Source organism: Micrasema longulum, unplaced genomic scaffold, assembly GCF_059751315.1.
Source record: "Micrasema longulum isolate JH-2025_06_02 unplaced genomic scaffold, ASM5975131v1 h1tg000518l, whole genome shotgun sequence".
Lineage (NCBI taxonomy): Eukaryota > Metazoa > Arthropoda > Insecta > Trichoptera > Brachycentridae > Micrasema > Micrasema longulum.
In genome coordinates this window covers 7,844-34,669 of record NW_028277715.1, presented here as the reverse complement: position 1 = coordinate 34,669, position 26,826 = coordinate 7,844, and the positions used below count along the sequence as shown (strand labels likewise).

The 26,826-nt window shown below is 33.6% G+C and overlaps 1 protein-coding gene across 1 annotated transcript; it reads right to left on the bottom strand.

Moving 5' to 3' along the window:
- Positions 1 to 22,306: 22,306 nt before the first annotated feature.
- Positions 22,307 to 23,518, bottom strand: LOC148280882 (protein CFDP2-like). The gene is made up of 2 exons (XM_088227638.1): positions 22,686 to 23,518; positions 22,307 to 22,601 (listed from the first exon to the last, which is right to left on the bottom strand). Exons 1-2 carry the CDS (start codon positions 23,516 to 23,518, stop codon positions 22,307 to 22,309), a joined length of 1,128 nt encoding a protein of 375 aa, XP_088083764.1.
- Between the last annotated feature and the right edge of the window lie 3,308 nt (positions 23,519 to 26,826).

The window sequence follows — 26,826 nt, the reverse complement described above, 5'->3', positions numbered from 1 at the left end:
ACGAAAGGAAGTTAACGATTATCTTTAATTTTAACCACAAAGTAAAATTTAATTATCTCTAGGAAAAATATAACAAGTATATATTTTTTTTTAATATCATTATTTGTTAACGCCTAAAGGGCTTTTACACATACTTTACAACAATTTACAAATAAAAAAATATAATATTAAATAAAAACAAATTAAAATACTAGAAACTCAATTATTATTCAAAACTTTTGAGAATATTTTATTCTTGAAATTTGATAGAGTTATAGCAAATACGTCTATTTTTTGGGCATTAGTGTGTTTTTTACCGAGAGAGAGAATTTTCAAGAACAGAGAATTATTGTGCGAAGTTGACTTATATTGATATATTAATATATCTAAAATAAATATGATTCATCGTTGGCTTTTAAGGCACATTGAAATAGGTACATTTGACAAAATCAGGACCGTCAGAAAGATTCTTTACAACCATATACAAAATGACCGGATTAGATATAATTATTTTATCATAAATTAAAGTTAATTCAAAATACATGAGAGAAGATAATAGTTTATATTTTCTTGCGGTAAATGAAATTTAAAATTTATAGATTATTTCAATGCTGTTACAATAGCTAGCATTGAGAGGTGACCTAATTGAAGAATTGTAATGTTTTTGTTATATTTAAATAAATAAATTAAATTAAATTGAAATTGTATTATAACTGGCTCCTAACTAATGAACTCCAAGTATGTTCAATAACAGCTTACCAGCGAAGGCATCTTAAATTTTCATAAAAATGCATACCCATTTTCGTACAAAAATGTCGATTTTACTTTATACCGTCTCGATATGTTCCGATGAGAGTAGTGTTTGTAATTTCTCCTTGGAATCCTAGACGAGCATTTTCAATTCGATGGCTAGTCTCATGTAAAAATTCTGAAGAATAAAATCGAATGCGAATAAATCGACTTCGTCATAAAATGGTTCACCCATTTTTCAAACTTTTTTTGGGTATCAGGTTCGATTCCAGGCAAGATCGAAGTGAAATATTGTCACAGTCGGTTGGGAAAGATCGACAAACCAACAATTATTTAATTTTTGTGATCATTTTTTAATTTTTTAAAATCTTTTTTATTCTTGTAATTTTTAACATTTGCACTCTCGTACTAGTTCAGTTTGTATATATACATTCATGTATTTTTTTAAACTTTTTATAATTTTTAAAAAACGTCTTTAAATATATATTGTTATCTGCATGTCTCTAAATGAGTTTTTTTTTAAACTCTTTGGAAATATTATATAAAATTATGTATAATATGTTTTTCAAGAAAAAAATTGTTCAAGAAATGCCTGCATAAACCTGGGATTCTTCCCTCGCAAAACCAGCGGCCACCGGCTAGGCCACAACGGTACAGCATGACAGGGTTACGGAGATTCGAAGTTCAACAAAACTAAACACAGAGATGTATTGGAGATAAATATCGGAAATTAAACATTTGCTTTGCAGTTTATGAGTTTAATTATAAACATATGAATTAATAAAATTAATATTATTGTCATCATAAACATTTTTCACTTTGTGGTATGACATTTTACATTTATTTGTTTAAAAATTTGTATAAACCACTTAATTTTTTTAATTACACTTCGACCGGTTTCGAGGTTACTACCTCATCGTCAGGAATTTAACTAACTTATAATTACACGCGTTGCTATTTATATAATAAAATATTGCATGAAAGAGACAGAAAATTTCAAGAAAGAGAGAGAAAGAAACCGGTCAAAGTGTAATTAAAAAAAATAAGTGGTTTATACAAATTTATAAACAAATAAGAATAAAATTAATATTTACTTTTTAAAACTCTACTTGAATCTTAAATTGATTTAATTATGGGGAAAAAAATACCTGATTCCCTTATTGATTTAACTATGATAAATAGATTACCTTTTTCTACAAACTCCTAAAATTTCAATGTTAACCATGTAAACTGGCAAATAGACAAATCTTGATTGTTAATATTCTAACGAAATAAATTGAATTCTTCTAAGATAAGACATTGAATAAAATTATACCTGCTGTAATTTTTCTGAGTTATAAATGCTATGCTTCTTAGATGATTAATGTAAATAAATAATTGTTGATTAACAGATGTAAAGTTAAATTACCCGAGCGAGACTAGGTGTCAATCTGAACAGCATAGACATCCTTAGAATATGAGATTTTGAAAAGCATGGGTTTCATGATTTCAGCAATGTTAAAATGTGGTCCACTGATAGGGTATCCAACACCACGCTATAACCTCAGGAGGCATCAGAGACAGCTCCACGATCCAGGGTATCCAACACCACGCTATAACCTCAGGAGGCATCAGAGACAGCTCCACGATCCAATAATTTCATCTCTCAATGCGGTGCCATATTATTTAAGAGTTAGAGAGACATTCATCTCCGTAACACCTCAGCTTGACTTCATCATGTTTTTCACATGTTGTTTGGTGAGACCATTATATGTTTTAGCAATCGTATATAAAATATCAAATAAATATAAATAGGTAGAAAAAGGGGCTCTGTAAATAACAATCGAAGATTAATGTGAGTTTAAGAGACCGTGTATCAGCATAAATAAAAGTGATTTGAATACTCACGCCAAAGACAGCTCCCTTTACTTGACAGCGACGCGTTGCCTTAAATAGTAGACAAATAAAAGAAAGCTGAGAAATAAGGCGTTTTTAGATATGTATTGGACATAGAAAATAACCAAAGATTAGTCATGTGATTAGTGACTGTGACGGCCAGCATTTTATGACCGTTACAATTTGTTTTTCAATCTCAGAGTAATAATGTGCCAAGCTATAGAAGAGCCAAAATGTAGGAATTATATAACTATTGGGTTTTAAGTTAGCTACAGTTTACAGCAAAACAATTGACCGTATTCAGGTCGAGAATTTCCAAATTGATATTTATTTGGATTGTAAATATTTTCAAGTATGTACCTGTGTATTTATTTTTGCAGGTTTATTCCAATTTATTTTTTTATAATTCGCCTATATTTTTTTTATTAAACTGATAATTCATGTGTGTTTATTTTTATTTTTTAAATTGATTTATTCACTTTATTCACAAAATACATTTGTTACATTTATTGAGGCATTTATCGTTACTCCATGGAACCAAAGTCCTGTGTTGAGTTTGTTTGTTTGTCCATCACATCTCCAAAACGGCGAATTGTGGCCTAAAATTTTGAGACGTCATTTAAGATGTAATTTTAAGGTTAACGTTGCTTTTTTCGAGTAAAACTTGAATCGACCTCTACTCGATAAAGACCCAAACTTTATATGGATGCCGAGTACGGCCCCTACTTATTGCCCGTAATCAACTGTCATTATCAACATAATTCACAAATGTATCCCCTTAATTGAGAATAAATAGTATCTCAAATAAATATGTTGATATAAGAAAAGTTTTTAAGCAACATAATACACGTGTCGTGACAATAAATGCCAAAAATTAATGCTAATTATAGGAAAATATTTGAAATCAATTACCTGTGAACACAGACTATTTTTCTTTTTTTTTCACTACAACAGGCCAGGAGGCCCAACTACAGTGGTGAATTACATCACAGAACACCCAGGCTTGAGAAAAATCACATTTATTTTTTGTGTTCTCTCCGGGAATCGAATCCGAAGCCTTCCGTGTGTGAGTCAAGCATCTTGACCACTACACCACGTTATTTACAAACTAAGCCAAACACAGCGACAAAATCATCCGATATAAACGTTAAGAGTATGTTGTCAAACAAAACAAAATGGCCGCCCATTTATTGCTAACCAACATCGCTTGCGTTCTACGACATATAGTGATAGGGCTTCTCAATAAATTGACGCATGATTACTCTGAGGTTAATAGTGGTTTAACACTGCAATATCTAACTATCATCGAACTGGTACCCGAAGCTGCGATTGCTGCGATTATAGTGGCAATACAAAGCGCTATGCACCACTATGCGCGAATTGGGAAATTATGATGATGACGAAATATATAATGCACTTACAACAAATGTATTTGTTTTTATATGTTTTTAAAAGTTGTTGATAATAAAAATTATATGTTCTGAATGAAGGAATCATACTGAACCATAAAATAATTCAACGGAGTACATAATATTTTATTTGTAAAAAATATTTCGCAAAGAATGTTCAATAAAGGCGCACGAGGGGTCTCGATTCTCAATCTAAAAAAAGATAGACGAAATTTCTACCTTAAAAAAAATAACGGCAAACATTTAATTTTTTTTATGGAAGTTCTTAATTAAAATTCGCTGTAATTAATTACGGGAAAAAACGACAGAAGATTCTTAAATCTAAAATACTTCAAATTTCTTTTCCTGCGTTTCATTGCCTTTTTGACACTATAATTGTGAAACTGTTTTTTTTTGTCATTTGAAAAATGTATCTTAAAACAATAGCGATAGCTTGAATCATGAAATAGAAATGTATTTATAGTGTAGAATTTTAGGTTCTTACAGAACTATTATGTCATAGGCTGGTATAAGTGATCATTTTACGTATTTTGGATGTTTGTAGCCATAGAATAAAGAATAGATCAGAAGGAGCGTAGAATCATATGTGAATACATTGGACTTTGTCCAAAAATCTCACCACTTTGCCCCACTTTCACCGCACGCATTCGTTAAGTCACCGCGCAATGTTACCAGATGGGAAAAAATATAATCACAATACACATATGAGGTAAAAAAGCAATTTGTTAATTTCTCTAAAATTGTATTGTACACGCGGAAACATTGATTAACACAACATAGTAAATAAGTAAAGGGTCATTAAGTAAAGGGTCATGAACTTAAAATATTTAAAAAAATATATTTTACATAAAACGGATATTTTTATAACATGTTAAATAATATTTGATGTTTTGAAGATAATGTCGGTAAAATGTCTACCACAGAGTAATTTAATCCGTGGTTCAATTTTCATTATTTCTCTCATAAGATGAGCAAAGTAGGGTAAACATTTTTACTACCCTGGCAAAACTAACAAAATTTCAATTTTGTTTTTTTCGATAATCTGACAGATGAAAAATAATTCAAACTTTAAGTAATGCATTTGCTACTAGTACATGAAATGTGATCCCATCCTGTTTCTTTTAGATCCCAGCAGTATTTCTACACTTTAAAACGACACAACACGACATAGTTTAATTCGAATCGGGAGTTGCGTAGTTAGCGACGTCTACAAAGAAATTCACGGGTCAAAACGTTATACTACTATTTTAGGAGTAGTTTAGTCGCCTTCTGTTTGATGCGTGTATGCGGTTTCTGGACTATTCTGCATTCCCTGTTTGTAACACTTACTTTGTAGTTCATTTAAAAAATGAATAAATAAATAAAAGAAAATAGTGGTTCATAAAACAAGGAAATTTTATTTATCCCTTTAAGATCATGTTACGCACTGTGTAACATTCAACGTTTCGCTTGTGTTTGAATATGGTCACGACTTCGATTCTTTCAGCTTTTGTTTTTTGGGGACGGAGAAAGTAAAATAATACGAGTAATATGGATTGATCTCACTCAAATCAATAAATGTTTCAGCAAATCAAAAGGGTTCAGAGCCAATAAAACACAAATTTATTTTTACAAACACTAAACCTGCATATTTTTACTTTTTTTAAATGATATTACATCCTGTCTCAACTAAAGTTCAAATATTTGTTGCTCTTTGCCATGGTTATTTATTAAGCTTATGTTTTTAACAACCCCAATTTTCGCATCACAATATTGTTCAACAAAAATTAATCATATTTGAAAAAAATGTACTTTCTAAAATGAAATTTGTTTTTCTTGTTTCTTTTGAAAATAAATGTTAATTCCACTTCATCGAAAATCAATTTAAAACATAAAATAAATAAAACACATTGCGTAGATCTAGCTTACAAATATTGACTTTTTTTATAAAATTTTTTAATTCTTGAAATTATTCCTGAACATGACGAACAAATATTCTTCTTATTTTTCAAATTCTCCGTATTAAATAACTTTTTCCAGCCTCGAACGCTTAAGTTAAGAAGGGTGGTTATTTGAAAATTCTTCACACACTTGTTTTTGGTTCGTGAATTTCTTTCACCTACCAACTGTTGCCAAGGAAAAGTTTACTAAGGGAGGGAATTAACCTCTTAACGGCAGTTAAAATAGTGAAACACTGAATATATTAACAAATTAGAATTTTCGCATAAATTGGTGACTGAGTTTGAAAATATCGCCTGTTTTGTCTCTAAAATTTTGAATTTCGTTGATTTCATTATCAAAACGTAGAAAATCAGGCAGAGAGAATAAATCACCAAGAGACTTAAAATACATAACACCGGAAGCCTCTATTTTGGTGAATATTTCATGAACCTTACATTGTTAAATAAATAATGAGAAATTCTTTATTTTGATCCGCTTTGTGGTCTAATAGTTAGCACATTTGACTAATTTCCAGAAGGTTACATTTTTGAAAACTATACTTAAATCACCAATCAATATTTAAAATAATAACCAGATATTTTAATGAGAATAACGCAAAATATAAAAAAAGTAAATATAATATAAACTGTGTTAACTGTGACTGTGACTATAATATAAACTGTGTGCACCTTGTAAGGAACGTTTTGACCATAGAAAAAACAGTATAATTTGTACAATTTCACATTTCAACCAGAGATTATGTCAACTTTCTAGGTTTTTCTCAATCGAAACGTTCGTCAAAACAACCATTACATAGAAATGAGCAAATTACGATCAACTAAATGAAGTAATCAAAGTAATATTCCATAGATTCTTAGAAGTAATTGGCTGGAGAAAAACAACTTACCGCGGTGAAAGTAAGAACGCCAACCATTTTATGACATCACTACTAAAAAGTGACACACTGATTACAGTCATTTGGCGCGGCTTGTGATAAATGTAACTTTGAAAAATCATATCTTTGTAAATAACGCACAAAACAAAAAAAATGTTTTTGCTAAGTTAAATAGTACGCTAATAGAAAAAAAATATAGAAAACAGTGGAATTCCTCATATCGTAGCGCAATGATTCAACATTTACTATTAGTTGCGATCTCTAAAATATTTTATAAGCAAACGCACAGTGATTCAGTATCACATCTTCTTGCATAGGTGGTCAGTACAAGATTGCCGTAGAAAGAGATTCTGTCTTTTTCGGTGAAGTTGATTCATTTGAATATTTTATATAATTTCAGGAGCTAAATTTATATTCAACGTAGCAAATTTCATAGCAAATGTTCCAATAGTTGATGGCAAAGGTATGCTTTAAATGTTAAACATACACCAAATAATTACTATATAGGATGAAAACGTACAAGGTTAATCATAGTCAAATTCTTAAAACTAAAAAACGTATTTTATATAACTATAATAGTACACTAAAGCCCGTATTATATTGGTCAGTAAACAGTACAAGATTTTGTGCAGAATTTGGTCCAGTCAATATTGTGTCGTTAAAACACAAATTGGATGAAATATGTGGTCAAATCTTTAAAACATAGAACGCGACCTATTTTTTTACCAATGTTGTTGACTGTCATTTGTCAACTTCAATTTTCAAGACGTGTTAAATTATTTGTTGTTGCCTGTGTGTTATTTTATTTAATTTGGATTGAAAACTAACAAAGATCATTTTAAAATCAACGATTTATTTATTGAAACAACAAAATTAATACGCAGATATTTACGAGTACCTACATAAAGCTTTTTTTAGTTTAATTATTTTCTAGATAAGAATATAAATTAAAGCTAGTGAGAGAACAAATTATTAGGGGAAATTGTAATAAGGAATTTATAACGGAGCATTTTTTTTGAATTTTTTAAACCGTTATCAATAAACCCTGTGCCAAATTATGTTATTCATCATCATTCCATATCCGCTCCCAAGGTTGATCATATGGTGGCCACAAAGAGCCTCCGGGTATTTTTGTCAGCTCCCAAATTGGATTTGTTTTCCGTAGTTCTCACTGGAACTGCCGAATTAAATTGACTTTATTAATTCAGATGAAAATCTATGTATTATAATACAAATAAAGGCACATGGTATTTATGTTTGAATGCTATCAGCAAATGTTTACGATCCATGTTGGTAAAAAAGCCTTATGTCGATCGTAAAAATAATAATGTATTGTCAATTTTTTGTAGCACCGTCGTCACTAAATATATTGGATTGTGACCTGTCAAATATCAAACTGCCCGTAATCTGCAAAAATGTGCGCATATTTACGCGCAAAAAACTGCCCAATGCAGTACAGCTTATAAAATGGCCCAAAATTCGGCACAATAATTATTGTTCGAAAAGAACTTGCACTAGATATTGTATCATTTTATGCCCAATATAAAACGGCCTTAACTCTATGGGTTAACAAAAAGCCTACTTCACCTGTGGCAGTTCTAGTGTATGTAACATAAGTCTCGCAAAGAATTCGTTTTTATCGCATTCAATAAAATACATATGTATAAGCATAATATGAAACGAACTAAGGTATCCGCGATACAAATTTCACGATACTGGGGTCGGAATATCCGGTACCTGGCAAAAGTATGCATAAAAGTGTACTTGTGTAACTTCCTTTGGTAGATCTTATATCAAAAATTTTATCGAGGGAACTCAACCCGTACTGTGTTATCAATAATGTATGAACCACGGAAGTTTAATACATATGTAATAATATTAAGTATTAAACTACAAATTTTATGATTCGTATAAAGTTTTAGGTTGATTATATAATCCCAAAATTTCAGTATTTAAACTACTCTGAATAGGTTAAAATATTGAACACTCAGATAATGATGACCTACATATCTATTTACTATTTCTACTTTATGACGGTGATATTCCTTTTTTTACCTCCATATCCTGGCGGATAAATAATACATTTCTGTATGTTAAATAAAAGTTTTACCCTGAACGAGAGTTTTCGGGTAAAAAATCAGATGAATGTAATCGTGTGGTCCTCTTCGTATTGCGATCTGGGTGTTTTGTTCGATTTAAAATTATTATTTAAAGAGCACATTATTAAAATATCTAACAAACTGTAAAATTATAAGGATTTGTACTTAGAACCGAAAAGATTTAAATAATATAAACACATTAAAATATCTTTACACATCTCTAGTTAGAAGCCAACTAGATTATAATTCTCCAATATGGTCACCTTATCAAATCACTTTCTCAGATTCTATTGAGAGAATTCAGAATAAATTTTTCAGATAGATTAATTTTAAGATGGGTTTTCTACTAATCAATTAAATTATAACAAAATTTTAGACTCTCCTAAATTAACTAAATTGCAAGAACGAAGAACATCGACCGATCTTATGACTTTATATAAAATAATAAAACTAATGTTTGATACCTCTGATCTACTGAAATTGATTTTATTCTATGTACCACCTAGATTAAGCAGAACGTCTACAATATTTTATTGTCAAAATTCTCGAACGGTAGCTCAATATAACTCACCTATTGTTAGATTACAGAATACCGGGAATGAATATGCATCACATTTTGACATATTTAGTTTATCTCTGCCTAACTTAAAAAATAAAGTGACCAACATATTTTTATCAAAAAGAGCAAATCATCTTCAGAAGATTGGGTTGGAATAGTCATAATTTGATTGATTAATGTATTTTGTTATTGTACAATTTCTTTAAAATATGTATGTATTTCAAGTAATTAATAATGTGTACAGTACGAGTATATTGATAATTTATACTTGATTTTTTTTTTTTTTTTTAATATGTTTATTTCTAAGCACTCTTTATACCACATATATGTAAATGGAAGAAATGCCGTATATAAATAAATAAATAAATACAGTTCAGCACTGCAATATCTCATTGTTTCTCGCCCTAATCGAGAAATACTGATCACCTTTTTTTTTTTTTCTTTGCACCACAACGGGTCCAGGAGGCTCGGCCCAATCGAGTGGTGAATTACGTAATAAAACCCAGGCCTCAGAAAAATAACATTTTAATATTATATTCTCATCGGGAATCGAACTTGGAACCTTCGGATGCTTGATTTAAATATTTTAACTGCTACACCACGCCGGCCACTAATATTGATTACCTAACTTTCCATGTTACAAAAATGATCAAGGAACACTACAATTGGAGTACTTATGTAGTGCCATATGCACCACTAGACGTGGATAGGAAAACAACAACAAATTAATTTATTATTTTATTTTTTACGCAACTAAAAAATATTACTTGTATTTTTTTAATCGTGATAATTATTAATGTAATTTACATAGATAGTGTAAAGGCAGGTATTTACTGTGCTTCTGATATTGTATTGTCTTTCTGTTTTAGATTGTATTAACTAATTACGTATTATCACAAAAATGTTTTCTTTTTATGTACGTTCTTAAATTAGTTTTTTTAAAATTACTACCCTTTGAGGAAAAAAAGACCAGATTTATTAGCTCTATATGTAGTATTTAATAAACACGGATAAAATAAAATAGTGAAGAATTTATTAGTTACGTAACCTTTGAGAAAGAAGTTTGTTTGCTTTGAATACACTTAATGAAAAAAAATGCAATATTATCCATTTTTAATCTAGAAAAAAATGTCATGAAGTAGATGCTTACATAAATGATGAACAACTAACTGAAATTGAACATGTTAAATACTTAGGACTAACAATATACAGACAATTGACTTGGACAATTTATATAAACAATTTTATTAGCAAAGTGGGGACATTATTGAGTCTTTTTTTTAAATCAAAAACTTTGTTTATAAAACGTTAAAAATTCTAATGTATGAGCCTATTTAAAAATTAAAATAAGTTGTATGCAATCACTATGGGGAACAAGAAATCAAAATGCTATAAACAGACTACAAAGACAGCAAAATAAAATATTAAAGTTACTAAAATACCTCTTTTATCTAACAGGAACTAAAGAACTCTTTAAACAATCTGAGCAATTAAATGTAACTAAACTCTTTAAATATAAATCCTTAAAATTTATTCATAAATTAGCCCCTGATGTAATTGTGGACGGAGAACTTAAATTTGAAAAAAAATGTAGTTAACATAGACACAATATGAGAATATCAAAAAAATATCATATACCTACTAAAACAAGACAAGGATAGTCGAGACTAATAAACCAGGGACTGAAATTAAACAATAAACTACCAGACAAAACTTAACAAGAGACTTGGACAACCTTTACAAAGATGTTAAAAATATTATCATTAACAGTATATGAGTTTAAAAAGTAAAAATATTTTGTCAAATGTATGTAACCCGTAAGGGTTTATCAATAAAATATGAAAATATAAATTAAAAACCTGTCGGTGAAAACATAAATAATTAGTGGTTGAAAACAAAGCTGTTTTATTTATACTAGTACAATATCTTGTTCATCTACTATGTATTATGTTTTATTAATAATAATAATAAAAAATGTCTATGTGTCTATTTTTTTTTTCTATCATTAACATGATATAAATTTATACATTTTAGACAAAGCCGACCCTTAATTAATGATTTTGACTCATTTGAAACTAAATTTACACTATGTTTTTTCGCTTAACTAAAGTCAAAGGTTTTAAACTTTAATCTGAAAAGAGCCCATTAGAAATAAAATTATTCTATCGAAATTCGGTCCAAGCTGGATATTGACTTAATAATCACGTAATGTAAAACAGTTTGCTGCAAAATAACACATTAAAAATCGTTGAATGTTAATTCCATTATTCTCAATAAAGCTTATCATTAGAAAAAAAAACATTATTTTTTTTAATTTTTGCGGTAAATTTAAACAATACTTTTTATTATATTACTTATTCCCATTATGCCAATTGCAATAATTTTTTTAATATTTTTTTTATTGTTTTGAGTATTGTGGGATTTTTATCATTTTCTTTCATATTTTGCTGACAAGAGTCCAAAATAGAGTAATAAAATATAATAAAATTAACATTCAGTACCTTCATTATTATTATAGTTTAATAATAAAAAGTTCATAATCATATCCTTTTCCATACCCAATGTTAAATTGGGCAGTGAATTGATGTTCCAATTGCAGCGAATTTGATCATTTTTTATTAGTTTAACGGTTTTGTTTTAATTTTTTTTACCAAATAGATTACTCAATTCGTCACACAAATATGAATCGTTTTCGAAGATCTCGTCGCCATTAACACAGTGTGGGACGAAGATGGATTTGCATGTGTTAGCTCGAAGTCTTATATGTTGACCGTGTTTACGAATATATTTTATACCATTATTGTATCGCCCTTGTTTGTCTTTGCTACATAGTTTTATGTTGTCTTTGTTTAGTTTCTTGTGCATTTGTTTTTTCATGTTACTATTATAATTGGTTAAGGCCATTAACATGAAACGTAAAAAATGAACATTTACCTATACACAAAAATACATATCAAAACTTTTCATCAAAATTTCAAATTAATTTTAAATAATTCATTTCTCTCTATTTCTTTAGGAATCTCATTGTACAGCTTCAACCTCTTATACAATGAGTTTTGAGATTTTGTTTTTTCTCCTCATTGGTAATCTTATCTTTTTTTTATCCCTTGTGTCATATGTATGACATTGTTGGTTATTTTTTAAAAATTGTATTCATCTTTTTAATTATTTAATGTTATTTGATTTTATTTTAGTAACTGCTTAACTATCAGCAAGCCAATTTATTTGTGCATTCTTTCTATATCAGAAAGCATATTTTGTTTAGTATTTCCCTCATCGCCGTATTTTAACGAATTTGTACATTTTCAATTTTTTCTTCATTACATAATTGAATAAATTTATTTGTGGACATATATTTTATAGATAAAAACACTACTTTTTATATCTTTTAGATTTTGTGATCTTCCCATAAATGTTTTTTTTTTGTTACATTTTAAGAATGTGTTTTGATATTCAAATATATATCTAAGTAAATTCCAAAGAACTTTAATTTATCCACAGAATTTATATCTTATTTGTAAATAATATTCTATCCCTTATGTTTATTTTTTCTCCTAATATTCATATTTAGTTTTTGCGATATTTAATTTTAATTTATTCACTTTTAACCATTTTGATACATTTCTTAAATCGTAATCAATCTTATTTATTACAGTATCATAAATATCTCCTGATATGTAAACTATGAATATTGAAAATAATAATCACATTTAAAACATTATTCCACGTCCACCCTGCCAGGAATCGAATTTAGTACCTCAAGCATCATAGGTTTACGCGTCAACCACTACCACAAGTGGCGGACTTGTATCTACTTAGTTTTCTTTTTCAGGAATTTAACCTGAGATCAGTCATCGAGTCGAAAGCACTCCTCTAGGGTTCTGGTTCTATTTCACACTAAGCACTCTGAGTTCAAATAATAGAAAGTAAATTACGCGTCACTTATAAAAAAATTCACTAATCCCATATCTTGCAAAATTATGTTCATTTTTGTTTTAAAACAGAAAAATAAAACTCAAAAATGTTTTAACCGGGTTATAAACCTATTTGAAAAATATCTTGAGAAGGTATGCAATATTAGTCGGCAAACATCGTTTGCATAACTTCAAAATTTTATTGGCAAATTTGCATTTTATTAAGCCCTTTAAAACTCGTTAAGATTTTTGAGATTTGATAACTACAAGCACTAGAAATACATCCACAGTAAATCTGAGATATTTAGCACCAACTTATTATCATTTATATATTCCATTTACAGATCTCATTTGCATAGGTGATTTACAACAGTAAAACGGAAGTATCGCATACATATTTATGAAAAAATAATAAAACAGTAATGTATTCTTGTCACCAGTTACAGAAAAACAAATCCTAAATAATTCCTTTAGTTATGGCGTTCGTAAAATATATTCCGCTGAATTTTAAATCTTTAATTAATTATATTAAAACTAGTATCTTGTTATAAATCAAGGCGTCGGCATCGCGTCGGCTTACTAAAATGAACAAATTGGTCGACACAGTATTTCAAGCAAAGGATAAATGTTACAAGTTATGTTAGGTGGCCACTTAAACCAGCCAATGAGAGCTCATAAGCTCTATATATATCTAGACTTCCATACTCCCTTCTCTAAAATCTTCCCAATCTCGCTTTTAATATGTAAATATAGTATTTGTCTAAAAACCTCTTTTTAACGAGTTTTAGTGATGTTCATGTAACAAACAAACAAACCATCACGCCGTTTCCCCGTAAGGGTAGGCAGAGAGGATAGAACGCCACAACACTCTATCTTTGCATACAGATCTCGCTTCCTCTACATTCATACATCTTCTCATGCACGCGCGCCGATTATTCCGACTTTTGACATGTCCATCTTTAAGTATTTGTTGGATTTGGTCATGCCATGTCTTTCTCGGTCTTCCTCTATTTCTGCATCCATCAACATTCGCATTGTAAATATTCTTAGCCGTTCTCTCGCTGTCCATTCGTTCTACATGTCCAAACCAGCGCAGAGCTCCTTTCTTGATTTTGTCGATAATGCTTGTCTCAGCCTTACATAATGTACGGATCTCAACATTTGTGCATCTATCGTACATAGTTTTACCACACATTCGCCTGAGAGATCGCATTTCGACAGCATTCAGCTTACTTTCATCCCTGTTTTTCCAAGTCCATACTTCGCTCCCATACATCAGGGATGGGACCAGGACTCCGTTGTGAACTGCCAATTTTGCCTCTTGTGACAACCATTTATTTGCCAAGGTCGATTTAAGTGCACCGTTCACTCTGTTCCCGGCACTCACCCTCCTTTCAATATCTTTCTCAGTCATTCCATCCCTAGTGAACATACTTCCCAGATATACAAATTCCTCTACTTGTTTTAGTATAACTCTTTAGTGGTGTTGTTACCACCTTTATGTAGGCACCTAGTTGGTGGCCTAATTTTGTGATGTACAAAGTTATGTGGGTGCACAGAATGAGAGCAAGTAAAACAGGGTACTTACGTTTTACACAAAGATTTATTCACGAAACTAAACTACTGAAGCTAACACATTGAAAGAAGGATTCTAATAACTATATTAGGCAAAATAAAATGAAGTTGGTAAATCTAAATTGGCGGTAATTTTGTGCCTCGAAGACGCGTGCGGTGAGGTCGGAATCCGGTAGTTTTCTCTTAGCCGGTTTGGCCCGTTCGTACGCTCTACGTCGGCGTTCGGCAATGTTCGGCTCGTGCCGTCGTTGTCGACCCGCCACACAGCCCCCTTCCAAGTTTTGAAATCTGTTTTTCAAAACTGACGCTGTATCACCCTCCTGCCGCTACGCGTTGTGTATGCCGGTTGTTCTGTTGGTGTTTCCGTTTCTGCTGGACTGGCTCGTTCTTCCGCTGTCTGGAACGCCGGCTTGCACCTGTCCAGCGAAACCTTTTTATGTTCGCCATCCACGTCCAGTGTTACCGTCTTTTCCGCCCTGGTGATGACCTTGTAGGGCCCCTTGTAGTTCGGCATCAGGGGTTTGTACACTCTGTCGTCCCTCAGAAACAAGTGTGTGGCTCTCTTTAGTTCCGGGTGGATGAAAACGTTACCTTTATTGTGGTGCTCGACTGGCCTTGGTTTGACGTTTTGCATGAAATTTACCAGTTGCCTAGTGTAGGAGTCCGGGTCAATGTAGTCGTTCGTCTGTTCCAGGATGTCTGCTGGTAACTTTAGTTTGCACCCATACAGCATCTCTGCTACTGAGTGCTCTGCATTCGTGCGCAGTGTGGCCCTCAGTCCGAGTAGTATGGTGCTGATCGATTTTGTCCACGGAACAGGGTGGTGAGCTTTAATGGCCGTCTTCAGCGTTCTATGAAATCGCTCGATCATGCCATTACTTTGTGGATGGTAAGGCGTCGTGTTGGAGTGTGCTATGCCTGATCTGGAACAAAACAAGTTAAAGTCCGTAGACATGAATTGCCTACCCTGATCAGTTATAATTTTCTCCGGTACGCCGTATCTCGCAATCCAGTTGTCCCAGATGGCTCTGATGATTGTGTGGGTCTGGATATCTGCGATAGGGATTACTTCCGCCCATCGAGTGTATCGGTCGATACATGTGAGGCAGTACCTCAGTCCCTCTGATGGTGGAAAAGGTCCGATGAGGTCGACATGGACCACGCAGAATTTCTGTCTCGGCATGTCGATCTTGATGATCGGTGTCCTCGTGTGTTTGTTGACTTTGCTCTTCTGACAGGGTATGCAGGCCTTCGTCCAAGCTGCGCAGTCTGCTTTCATATTTTTCCAGACGCCTCTTTGACTGATGGTCTTGGTCGTGGCGTCGGCTCCTGCATGGTTGAGGTTATGCACTTGGTTGAAGAAAGATCTCTGTAGCGTTTTTGGGATGTACGGTCGCATGTTGCCTTTGTTGAGATCGAAGACGATTTCTTGTCCCTGCATGTTGGTTTTGATCAGGTTCAGAGCAGTGTTCTTGTCGTCCAAGAGTGCGAGTAGTTCGTTGTCCTGCCTTTGTTCTTTATGGATCTTTTCGAACGATATGTTTGTCTCTTGTTCGATCATGTCGATTCTTGATAAGGTATCGGCGACGACGTTGTCTTCTCCTTTTATGTATTTGATGTCCGTGCTGAACTGTGAGATGTAGTCTAGATATCTGAGTTGTCTGGGGCTTTCTTTGTCGTGACTTTTCCTTCTAAACACGAATTGTAGTGGTTTATGGTCCGTGTATATACAGAATTCTCTGCCCTCCAGATAATGTTGAAAGTACCTTACAGTCTCAAAAATGGCTAGTAGTTCCCTGTCGTACGTACTATATGAACACTGAGCCTTGTCCAACTTTTTTGAGAAGAAACTTATCGGTTTGTAGTTGATGTCGTCTGTGGTTTGTTGTAGCACGCCTCCGATTGCGTAATCTGAGGCGTCTGTCCACACTGACATCTTGCTGCTTTCCTCTGGGTAGCTAAGCTTAGTGGCGTTGATCAGCGAGTTCTTGACCTCTTCGAAATCGTGTGTAGTGACTTCGTTCCACTCTACTTTTCTGTTGTCATTCTTTTTTGCTCCCTTGAGGTAATCGTGTAGTCGTATCAATTTGTGTGCTGCTCGTGGTATGAATCTTCGGTAGAAGTTTCCCATGGCCAAGAATCTTCTCAACTGCTTAATGGTTTCTGGCTTGTTGAGGTTCGTGATGGCTTCCACTTTTGTTGGCGAGGGTCCGATGCCTTCAGCCGAAATTTCATAACCAAGAAATAACAGTGTTTTCTTGGCAAACTCGCATTTAGATGGGTTTACCACCATTCCATGATCTTGAAGTCGCTGGAACAAAGCTTTTAAGTGTTCCACATGTGTTTCTTCGTCTGGTGAAGCGATCAATATATCGTCGATATATGCGTGTACTCCTTCTAGACCTCTTGTGACTTCGTTGATGTGACGTTGGAATGTTTGTGCAGCGCATGATAGTCCGAATGGCATTCTTACAAATTCAAATAACCCGAATGGTGTGGTTATAGCTGTCTTTTTAATGTCAGTTTCATTAATTGGAATTTGGTGATATGCTCGTTGTAAGTCAATTTTGGAAAAAATTTTACAGTTAAATAAGTCATTGCATATATCGTGGATATGTGGCAAGGAATAACGATCAGGTACCGTCTGTGCGTTTAAGCTACGGTAATCGCCACAAGGGCGATAAGTACCATCGCTCTTCTTCACCATATGCAATGGAGAGGCCCACTCACTCTTGGAGGGTCTACAAATACCTTGAGCCACCATGTGATCGAACTCTTGCTTCGCCTGCCTCAGTAGTTCTGGGGACAGCCGACGAGTCTTACACATAACGGGTTTGCCACGGGTATCTATATGGTGGATTGTGTTGTGTTTATCCAGCCCTGCGTATGGTTTATTGATATCTACTAGTTGTGGATACTTCAATATGAGTGAGTGGTAAATGTTGGTTTTGTCTGTTAATGATATGGAACATGTTATGTTGCTGTTTGTGGAGATGTCAAATGCTCTGACTATCTTGCCGTTTGTATTGTCTACTAACCGTTTGTTCCTAACATCTACTAACAGGTGGAAGTTGTGGAGAAAATCTGCTCCTATAATAGGGCGTGTCGTATCCGCTATTATAAACTTCCATGTAAACATTTGTTTACATCCCAGATTCAGTGTTACCGTGGTAACTCCGAAATTCTGGATCGTAGTCCCGTTCGCTGCATAGAGAATTAGCTTAGACTTTTCTCCATGGCGTTTGTGTAAAGATCTAGGAATTAATGATATTTCCGATCCGGAGTCAACGAGGTATGACACACCGGTATCACGATCTTTAACAAAGAGACGTGTTGTGTTGGTTGAATCAGCCGCCTCCGCTATGATTCGACCATCTAGTTTTTTGAAGCTAGATGCGGTTTAAATTCACATGGTGTGACGCATTTCTTAGCTTGATCGCCAAATTTTGTGTGGAAGTAACAAAGAATAGTTTTCTTGTTATTTCCGTTGGCCCTATAGCTTGTTTTGTTGAAATTGTTGTTGTATTTGTTGTTATTGAAATTGTTACTGCTGTTACTTGTTGTGTGTTTGAATCTATTGTTATTGTTGTTGTGACTATGCTGTTTGTTGATTGTGTGAAATAAACTCTCTACCTTATGGGTTAGAGCTTGTACGGACTGTTCTAAACTACAAATGTTATTTTTATTGTTGGTACCTACTACCGCTACATTATCCTGTGTGTACACCTGTATTAGGCGATCTGCTATCGTCGCTTGCCTATCCCAGTCATCTTCGCTTATGGCTAAATGCGCTTGGATCGTCTTGGGCAGTTGTTGTATCCACAAGTATTGCAACGTCGTTTCGTCTATTTGTAAACCTATTGCTAGCGTCCGCATCTCTCTAAGTAGGCTGGATGGGTTTCGATCCCCAAGCTGTAAGGAAGAAAACAGTTTTTCTCTCCTTCTGTCCTGTGGACAGCCCATGCGTTGGATTATAGCTTCCTTCAGCCTCGTATATTTTGCTCGGTTCGGTTCCATGAGTAAAATATCTGAAACTTGTTCTATGTGCGTTTGTTCAAGTTTTGACACTAAGTGACTATAACGTGCGTCTTCTGAAACTATGTTTGCCAACTCGAATTGTGCTTCTATCTGTTTAAACCAAAGTTCGATGTTGTTCACCCATAGCTGTGGTAGTTTAACGCTAATCCTATCCGTGTGGAACATGTTGTTTGCTGTGTTGATATTTGTCAAGTCAGTGTTGTCCTTGTTAGCCATTGTTTACAGTTTAAAAATATTCGTTTTTAAAAAAAAAATTCAGAAAAATGTATGTAATAATGATTACAGTATAAGTTAAAATATTGAAATAAAAGTATTCAATAATGAGTGTAGTTGTATTAAAAAGTTAAGTTTAAATTATTAGATTTAAATTTAAATTTAAATTTAAATTTCAAACAAAAATATTTATTTTTTAAATGTCAGAGTCACTATTTGTTATGTATGTACTGTGCAAGTTATAGAAAAGAAAATTAAAAACAGAAAATTTAAATAATTATTTTACCATACGGCGGAACACATTTTCCAACTATTAGGTATTTGTATTCTCCAAGCCTGAGTGGTCCCCTCAATATTAATATTCCTTTTGATTGTCCGTTGTACAATATCTCAAGTTTAAAAATGTTTATGGTAAAACTTCAAATCTGTAACACATAATAACATGCATAGCCTAGGTTAAAAATATAAACATATATAGTACAGTCACACAATATAATGTATATAGAAAAAAAGTATGGATACTAATGTCCACGTACTAAGTTAAACATTCGTCGGCTTAGCCGCCCGAATATCTGTTTGTTTGATAGTTTCAAGTTGTTTACAAAAATAAAATTTTACAAATTGCAAGTATTGTGAACGACTGCGCCAGCTGAAAAATATTTCCGATAGATTTCGCTGGTAAAAAAAAACTTACTCCCGCAGTGCGTTCACAAGGAGAAAACTTTCGGATGCCTACGTCACGCTTGTCTCGCCATATAATATTTGTCAAAAATAATTATGTACCGGATTTTTGGAAAAAAAAAAAAAAAAAAAAAACAAAATTTAAGAACTATAAATAACAATTATTTTCCGGTACCCTGTAAGTACCTCTACTCAATCTGGCACCCTATGTAAATGTTCGTGTGAATTGTTTGTGTGTTCGACTCAAGAAAAATAAAAAAAATAAAATTTATATGTGTTGTAGGAATGTATTACTCGGCGTGCGATTTTTGGTGAGCGAGTCGCTCGAACGTATTATATTATGTTTGTTTATAATAATTTTAGTTAAATTATGAATCACCTGTTTGAATTAATCCCGGCCGAGTAATATTGTTAAGAAATTAATCACAGTTTAATCAATTCACTAGTTACATTAATTACATTTACATTAGTTACATTTACATTGAAGATTGTTACCGACAGAAAAATTCACTCGATTCGCTCGGTCTTTGAAAAATCTAATTCTATTATATATTATAATTATTATAATATAATTCTATTATACTAAATTAATTAACCTTACAATAAGTTAACCTTGAAATCGATTAACCTTGATTAATTACAAATAAATTAAAAGTGCAATCAAATTAAAAATGAAATTTTAAATTTTTCATGTACCGACCGAAAAAAAGTAATTGTTGTACAATTTTGTCAAGCGAAGATATTTCTGTCTGAAATTTTGCGCAATTTTTATGGAATTTGAATGGGGTCACCGTGATTGATTGTTTAATGTTGTGTTTTCGTGTTCAAACGTCGGGGTATACCACTTTAGTGGTGTTGTTACCACCTTTATGTAGGCACCTAGTTGGTGGCCTAATTTTGTGATGTACAAAGTTATGTGGGTGCACAGAATGAGAGCAAGTAAAACAGGGTACTTACGTTTTACACAAAGATTTATTCACGAAACTAAACTACTGAAGCTAACACATTGAAAGAAGGATTCTAATAACTATATTAGGCAAAATAAAATGAAGTTGGTAAATCTAAATTGGCGGTAATTTTGTGCCTCGAAGACGCGTGCGGTGAGGTCGGAATCCGGTAGTTTTCTCTTAGCCGGTTTGGCCCGTTCGTACGCTCTACGTCGGCGTTCGGCAATGTTCGGCTCGTGCCGTCGTTGTCGACCCGCCACAACTCCATTCACAGTGATTTCACATTTAGTCATACTTTCATTTCTTTCAAAAACCATCACATTCGATTTATCGACATTCATCAGCAAATCGCTTCTCTTGCATACATCGTAGACCTTTGTTACCAAGAATTGCAGTTCCTCTTTGTTATTAGCAAGGAGTACAGCATCGTCAGCATACAAAAGACAATTGACTTTTAAATCACCCATTTTTGCTCCCATTCTTAAGCCTTTCAGTTCTTTCATGCAGTTATCGATATACACGTTGAACAGCCATGGTGACATAACACATCCCTGCTTCACTCCTTTATGAATGTCAAACCACGATGTGTATGATCCATTTACCCTAACACATGCTGTGCTGTCTTTATACAGAGAAGCAATAGCACGTGTTAGATTTCCGCTTACTCCGTACTCCGATAACACCTTCCATAATTTTTCTCTGTCAACTCTATCAAACGCTTTTTGCAGATCGACAAATGCGCAGAAAAGCTTTTGGTTTTTAGCAAGAAATTTTTCTGTCATGTTTCGTAAAGCAAATATTTGATCCATACATCCTCTTCCATTCATAAAACCGCTCTGAATATCCCACACTCTATCCTTTGTAACTTTTCTTACTCTATCAATCAGTATTCTTCCATACATTTTGCCAACAGCGCTCAAAAGGCTGATTGCTCTATAATTTCCGCATTCTACTCTTGAACCTTTTCCCTTGTATAGAGGCATAACAACAGCCCTTCTCCAGTCTGGAGGAGTGTATTCCTCCTCTAAACATCGGTTGAAAAGTTTGTGCAGCCATACAAAAATTATTTCACCGCCCGCCTTTATAAATTCTGTAGCAACATTATCAAAACCTTGCGCTTTTCCATTCTTCATATATTTGGCAGCAATTTTTATTTCTTCCATTCTTATCTCTGTCGTACCATCATATGCATTTAAACTTACCTGAGGAGGTGCTGCAGTGCTTATATTTCCTGTATGTGTTTCATACACCTCCTCAAAGTATTCCTTCCATCTTGTTTTTATTCCACTATCATTTGTCACCATTTTCCCATCTTTTCCTTTTATAGCTGTCATACATCCACTTTCATTACTGTTTCGGGAATTTTTCACCGCTTTCCAGAATATCTTTATATTTTCTTGGAAGTTCTCGGTCATTTTGATTCCCTCTTTTTTTTTCAACAATTTTTTTCGTTCACACACACCTTGGTTTCACTCCCTTTTTACATTCATTATATATGCTTTTTAATTCTGCATACCTATTACCAATCGCTTTATTCACTGTCAGCAGATTTAACCATGCTTCCTTCTTTTCTTGCACTAGTTTTTTTATTCCATCGTCCCACCAAGCATCACCTTTCTTTCTTCCTTGTTTCGTTATACCGCAAATTTCCATAGCAGATTCACACATACCATTTTTCAAACATTCCCACATTGCATCAATACTCATATTTTCCACACATTCATCGATCAGTTTAAGATTTACGGCCCTTTCAAATTTATCTTTTATGCAATCATTTTGGAGTTTTTCAACTTTGACTCTAGAAGGCGCCTGCATTTTGCGGGTCTTGGACCGCCATCCTTGAAACAAGATTACCCTTGATACCACCAAGAAGTGATCTGTTTCCATTTCGGCTCCTCTGTACACCCGCGTATCAACTGTTACAGGCCTCAATCTAGAGTCAATGACTACATAGTCGATAATAGATCTTTCATTGCCTCTCTCCCACGTATACTGGTGGATTTCCTTATGATCAAAGAACGTATTTGACACAAAAAGATTCCATTCCAGGCATACTTCTAGCAGTCTTCTTCCATTATCATTCTGTTTTCCATCCCCGAACATGCCTAGGGCTGACTCCATCCCGTCTCTTCGAGTTCCCACCCACCCATTCAAATCTCCCGCAAGTATTACTCTCTCACTATCTTTTTTTCCATTCATTACATTCATCACACTTGTCCAAAACTTATCCTTCTCAGATTCGCAGTCGGAATTCACAGGAGCATATCCTATTAATAAAATAATACTCGTCAATCCAATCTTGAATCTGACAAACATAAGTCTAGAACTTATAAGGACATACTCTTTCATACACTCTATCATTCTGGGCGATAGAAACGCGGCAACACCCTGGCAGGCTCTGTCTGTATCTGGGACACCTGACCAAAGAACCAGGGCGTCACCGTGTTCCATCGAACCGCTTCCTTTTTTCCAACTTTCCGTTATACATAATATATCTAAACATTTATTCCTCATCACATCACACAATTCGTTCATTTTTTCACCCATGCGTCCCCTTATATTCCATGTCGCAATTCTGCATTCTTGCGTTTTCCTCCTCTGTGCGCCCCCACGGGAGGAGCGACCTGACGGGTTGCGAGCCTCATCGAAGTTTGTCAAAGGCATCCTCCCGTTCTGCCTGCCTACTTAATATTAATTACGCTACCCCTCATCTCTACTACTACTTAAATACTTAATTTTACACAAGACCTATAATGAATTGATATAAATGACTTAAATAGATTATTCCTATGACTTACAGTATAAACATTCACAAAGTACCTTAACACTAAAATTCACTACTGTCACTTATCACTATAGAAGTCATAAACTTAAACATTAATGGTGACTCGGCCGAACGAATCCTTTTCTGCTGGAAGGCCGAGTCGTGGTTGCCATTTGCCATGTGTATCCCCAGATGTTCTTCGCTCGGTGCGGCGTGTCCGGCTTCCAAGGGTTGCCGCCTGTGCTGTGGGTGCATTTGCACCCCGCGCCTGCACCCTGATATTGTGCAAACTTCCCGCCCCTCACCTCGCCTCGGTTCCCGGTTTAGGCTTCGTACTTTTTCACATGTTGCGACATCTCGAATCTTCCGAGAATTATGTTCGCTAGGGGCACTGATTTTAAGTCATTAGACTTTACAAACTGTTTTTTCTCGTTTCTCGTTGGAATTAAACTATTTAATAAATGCACGCACTTTGCTGGAGGATTACATGCTAACACTAGGTAATTAGTTTTATTAAATTAATGATTAATTGTTAATTTTTCTTACACTGCTAGTTAACACACACAAAGGCCCTTCCTGGAACGCGCTTCGTGTCCCACAAAAATATCGAGTCTAGTCAATCTTTTCTTTATTTAGTCACATATTCACACTTAGACAATATTTATTTCATACAGAACACACGCGATATATTTTTTTGTATTTTCCACACCTTATAGTTCAATTGTTTTGGTTCACTCACTATTAAATTACATAGTTTGTCGGAGCTAAGCACAAGTGCGACCGGCCAAGCCGGCGCACAAACCGATTGTATTGTATTGACATATATTTCAAGAAATATGGAGATTCTCGACATTTTAAGAGCTTTTGACCTTTCATTTGCTGGTTCAAGCAGTCACTTTACAAACTCTAGTATTAACCATTCAGCCTATGTTTAAACTGACCTTTTTTTTATTTTGTCCGGCTTAATATTATTGTAAAATAAAACAGCTGAATCCTAACATAAAGTGATTTTTTTTATACGTAATCTTCATTGCACTGATTATTCTTTGAATTTAATAATTACTTGCTTCCATTTAACAGCCAGTCGCTGGACAGGCAGGGCTTGGAACATAGTTACTCTCGCCAACTTAAGCATAAAACTTAAATATATGCATGTTATTGTTAAAAAAACATTGAGTTAGTATATATACGTCAATTATGTGCAGATGTGCTATAAGCAAAAAATGAAAAGAAAGATGCTCATCATTAATAGCATTGTTTTAGATACTTTTTTATATTGCACGCTTTATTCTAACCAAAATATATTCAAACAATTGAAACGAGAGACTTTTTAACTGTGCTCCTGTTGAAACTGTTTCAAAATGTATTTAATTGCGACGATTAAGTGCCTAAATTTAACTATCTCGAACAATATCTGTGTAATGCTTCTTATCTAAGTTATTTAATGAAATTTTTTTATCCCATATCAAAGAAAAGTACTAAAATATCGAACGTAATACATTTATCTAAACCTCAGAAATGTTGAACGAGAGACTAGCGTCTTATTATAAGAAACAGAGAATAACATGCATTATCCGTTAGTAGCTACACTAAGTACACGATGCCATGTGCATCTACCATCTCCCGAGACGCAGCTGTGAGCCAAGTGTTTTACAATAATAGAAAAATATCACATACTACGAACACCGATAAAAATACACCAAGCGAATAAAGAAAAATGAACTGTATTTTCAAAATCGATATGTATATTGTGGAGAAATATTTTCATACACAAATTTAAAAAAGAAATTATAAAACAAATGCCCCTTAAAAAATGCGACGTGTTTGGCGTTAAAAATTGTGACATCAAGATTTGTGACAATGTTCTTTGAACTTGAATCGGTTGCAAACGGTGGTGACGTATTAGGGGCGTGGCCAATGCAATGACCATTTTCCCGGGAATTAAAAATTGCTAATTTAAAAATATTTTTTTTGCTACTACGAGTATTAAGTAGTTATATTTACTTATATTTAATCGACAGTATTTTGTAGACCCTTATAACTTTTAAATTGTTTTTTTTAATGTGGTATTTCCCGATTATTTAATAACCAGAGAACATATGGTGAAAACTTATGATAACTAGCCTTCAGTTATCGGACATTGCTTTCATCATCTTGTCAACGATAATGTGTTGAGGAATACTTTATTTATCAAGTTTTTTACCGTTACGTTTTTATGCCCGTACATCACGTAGGCTTGCCAAACGTTCTACTTTTTTGCTTAATGTACCTATTAGTATGAATTTTTTTGTTGTAAACCGTTTTAAATCATTTCAAATTGCTAGAATCTCACTCGTCCATGCGCTTTGTAGCTACAAAACTTTTGGTTATTTCAGCTCGTATACTTTTTTATAAATTATTTCTAGCTCTTCAATTGTAAATAGTGTCTAGATTTTCAATCGTCAGTGCGCTCTGTAGCTGCAGTACATGTAATATATATTATATTCGTAGAGAATTATTTATTAATTAAAAACGGTTTGCGTATATGAGGCTGGATTTTTAAACGTCCTTTCGCTCTGTAGCTGCAAGACGTGTTGTAATCTAGCTGCTATAAAATTATCGAAAATGAATGTAATCGGAAATGAGTAACTTGGATCCCGACCGCCAATGCGCTCTGTAGCTTCAAGTCGTGTTGGGATATTTATCGTACAGATTTATTTAACAATTATTAAAGTCATGTTGAATCAGGTTGTGGTACTGTGGCTAGTTACGCTGATTCACAGATCAAAAGTCCGATGTTCACATCCCTCTCTGCCACAACTTGGTTCCCATAATATGTGAGTTATTTACAACTCGTTGAAAATGGTCCTCAAAATTGTAATATTTATGATAATCATTAGAACGCAATTTTTTCTCTACAAGTAGATAAAAATGTATCCAGAAAAAGGATCAATAGTTGTTGTGAGTTTTATGAATAATAACAATATTTGAGTTTGTCCAAATGTTCGTAGACAATAGATTGGATTTCACCCCCTCGTGAGTCATTAAGATTAACAAATTACAACAGGGATGGGGAATACCTTAAATAAGAGAATATGGAAGTCTAGGCATTAACAAGACTTATGACCTATCATTAGCTGGTTTAATTGGCCACTTTACACACTGTGTAACTTTCACCATTTTGCGTATGTTTAAACATCGATATGTCTTCATTGATTCCATTTGTTGA